The sequence below is a fragment of the Mizuhopecten yessoensis genome, unplaced genomic scaffold (genome assembly GCF_002113885.1).
Source record: "Mizuhopecten yessoensis strain PY_sf001 unplaced genomic scaffold, ASM211388v2 hete_36128220, whole genome shotgun sequence".
Classification (NCBI taxonomy): Eukaryota; Metazoa; Mollusca; class Bivalvia; order Pectinida; family Pectinidae; genus Mizuhopecten; species Mizuhopecten yessoensis.
The window spans coordinates 1-3,188 of NW_018484407.1; the positions used below are offsets into that span (position 1 = coordinate 1).

General features: G+C 37.3%; 1 protein-coding gene across 1 annotated transcript; it reads left to right on the plus strand.

Annotated features, from left to right (window-relative positions):
* Positions 1-25: 25 nt before the first annotated feature.
* On the plus strand, positions 26-2,910 carry LOC110444467 (ataxin-10-like; the record flags this gene model as incomplete). Its single annotated transcript, XM_021488843.1, has 4 exons — positions 26-411; positions 771-950; positions 1,726-1,803; positions 2,706-2,910. Coding segments are annotated over exons 1-4 (597 nt in total), but the record flags the coding sequence as incomplete, so codon positions are not given.
* Positions 2,911-3,188: the final 278 nt, after the last annotated feature.

Sequence of the window (3,188 nt, forward strand, 5' to 3'; positions counted from 1 at the left end):
ATCTGAACCAACTTTTCTTTGCAGAGAGAAAGTAGTCAAGGCTCATATTGAGACAATAGGAAAAGTTCTTTGCAAATGTAATGAAAACCTGACAAAAGATTATTATGAGGATGTGCCGTCTGAAATAACTGGTTGTATCACCGAGTGTTACCGAACACTACGTAATGCGTGTGCTGGATCTAAGGCAAATCAAGACCTTGTGGTTGAGTGTTTTCCTAGCTGCTTAGACTGTTGTGAAGCCACATTAAAACCCTTTGCTCGATGTTCACCCGAACAAATGCGGTCCCACCCGATGTTGGCTGAAGACAAAGTGATATTGCTCAGGTGCTGTGTACAGTTCCTAGGAAATGTGGTGGCCGGACATACGGAAAACAGCAAGCTAGTTTGGAGACAGTTTTCAAAAAGCTTTAGGTGAGTGACCCAAAGGAGATGTATACATCAGCCATATAATGATCTTCATTGTACGTAATTCAGGAAAAAAACACGTTGTTGATTGAGACATAATTACAACTTCAAGGAAAACCTTATAACGTTTGTGACTGTTCACTGTTCAATAAAATGCATGACAATGTAATGTCACAAATGAAACGCATATTATTTCCACTCCCTTTCTGATCGATCAAAATTTTGTAATTTCGTTAGGCACGTAAAACAACCACTAAATAGATAATAATTGTCAATGGGTAAATCATCTCTAGGTACAACACTCCAGATTTACAGGAGAAACAACTCCTAGAACAATGGTGAAGATGACACTTTCTCTCTTACAGATGTCTGCTGTGTGTAGAGGATGAAAAGCTGACCCAGTATGTATGCATGGCTATTCACAGCTGTATTCAGGGGGGAGGGCAAGATAACGATTGGTCATCACGGCTCGGGACTGACCAGGATTTCCTACAGATTGTGTGTGACATCCTCAGCGCTGTGACTGATACAGACTTGGAGTGGGGGTTCGTAGATCATTGTTTATACTGTATGAAAATGATATTAAGTATTATTTATGTCTTAGGAGAAGTGATTTATATGTTCTTAGAAAAATATAGTGTTTGGCTTCCTTTTATTTTCAGAATTTTATAAGGAAATGATTATTGATATTTTTATTTGGAAAACATGCCAGTTCATTTATTTGTTACCTAGAAGAAATGCTTGGGACACCAAATACTGTTGCTGTGATCACAAGCTTAAGATGACCAGAACACTGTTGTGGCATAATTGTCAGGTTTTGTAGCTGTAATATTGCTTTTTTGGATCCAGATTGTTTTGTTTTTATTGATGTTTTACTGTACAGAACATTCACGTTTGACAACTAAAATGTATACAAAAATTCATAGCTGCTAAGTGCACATTCTTGTAATGAAACCAAAACATTTGTCAGGAACTAATATTAGCATTTCAATCATTTTCCACGAAATAAACAAAAAAAGTATTTTAACTAACTTAATAAAATTAAAATCAAGTCTGACTACCCTGCAAAATATTCTATCATCTTTTTCCCACATGATTAACAATAACTGTGTCCTTAGCAATTAGTGAAGTAACTATTTCAGTACCACCGACAACATTAGGTGTCTACAAAGCCAGCTCTCAGGTTATCATAGCACCATCTGACGTGGATGAAACAGTTGATTTTAACAAAACCTGTTAGAGAAAGGGCAAAGAAACATGAGTTGAATAAAACAATGTAACATTATGTTTAATGTGTCGCTTTTGATTCTAACCCGAAAGGATATACGTGGTGGAGGATGCCATGAGGATAAAGGGGGTTCTGGAGGTTATTGATCAACAGCAGTCAGAAAAACAAAGGCAAGTAGACGGCGATGTTAAATCGTCATATTAATTGCATTCCGGTGTTAATTACTTGAAAACGATAAGTTTGAAATGAATGTTAAAAAAATGAAGTATTTTTCGCTATATTATATGTCAAATGTTTAAGAATGCTCATTGCTACATTCATTGTGTATCTTACAATATATTCAAGGCAGTGTACAACAACTTTCTCTGAATAGGAAGGCATATTTATACAACATTGTAGGAGACCTTTTACCGTTTTAGATGCGCGCTTTTCATCCTGTCATGCCCACATGAAGCAAAAATCTGTTTGCAATCTATTTGCTAAAGATATTCAGAATATGTGCATTCGTCACCTCTATGTGTACACTTGTGTACTTTACGCTACATTCACTGCAAACAAACTACAAATAGACAATTTCTAGCAGAAGGCTCGCAAACATTACAACTCGAGTTTAAAAATCCATAGCAGAATCAAAAGAAACAACGACAAAAACCTTTAAAGTTATATGTTGTAAAATGAAGCACACATTCATCAGCATCTCCGACCTTTTGTACGTTATTAAAGGATCCTTTCCCAAACCCCTTGTAGATTCTTCGCAATACCATTTTCAGACCTTTGCAATTCCATTTACAGACATTTGCTTTTTTATAGTGTTTGGAAATTGTTGTTTTTGCAGAGCTTTTGCTGCAGACCTTTGCAAATCAAACCTTTCGTTTGGTCTCCCAAGACGTTACAAATCAAACCCTTCGTTTGGTCTCCCAAGACGTTACTACCAGAACATATAGTTGCTGCACACATAAGCAGTTTAGGTTTTGCAAAGCATTTTCAAAATAATTAGCAAAGTGATATATTCCGTAACGAGCTAATGTTTTGTGGGAGTACCTGCTTTATCCTAACGTACTCCTTTTTCCAGGATATTTGCTCTAGAAGTACTTCTAGGCGAGCTTAGAAACATGTCAGAAACAAGGCACTTAGACTCTGACCCCAGTGGTGGGGTTAAAGCCGAGGGGCCGTGTTTGGAGACTCTCCAGTACCTCAGTAAGGAGGTGATCACTAAAGCTTATAACATCCTGATTGTGGCTAGCCAGGACACTCAGATGGACAGTACACCGGACTTGGTAAGTCTGACAACTTTCACAGTTATTGTCTTTTATGTACTGTATATGTTTTTGGTGAACCATTTTGCATACTTCGCAACAATTTGTCACCTGTGTTTGGTTTACCGTAACAGTGGCTCTAGTACTATTGTAACCAGGGCTTCAATTTCACATTTTACCGTTCATTGACAGCGGTCAACTCTCGACTACACGCTTTGGCAACGCATTTACAGTGTATGGAAAACCATTTACATTGTATGGAAAACCATTTACAGTGTATGGAAAACCATTTACAGTGT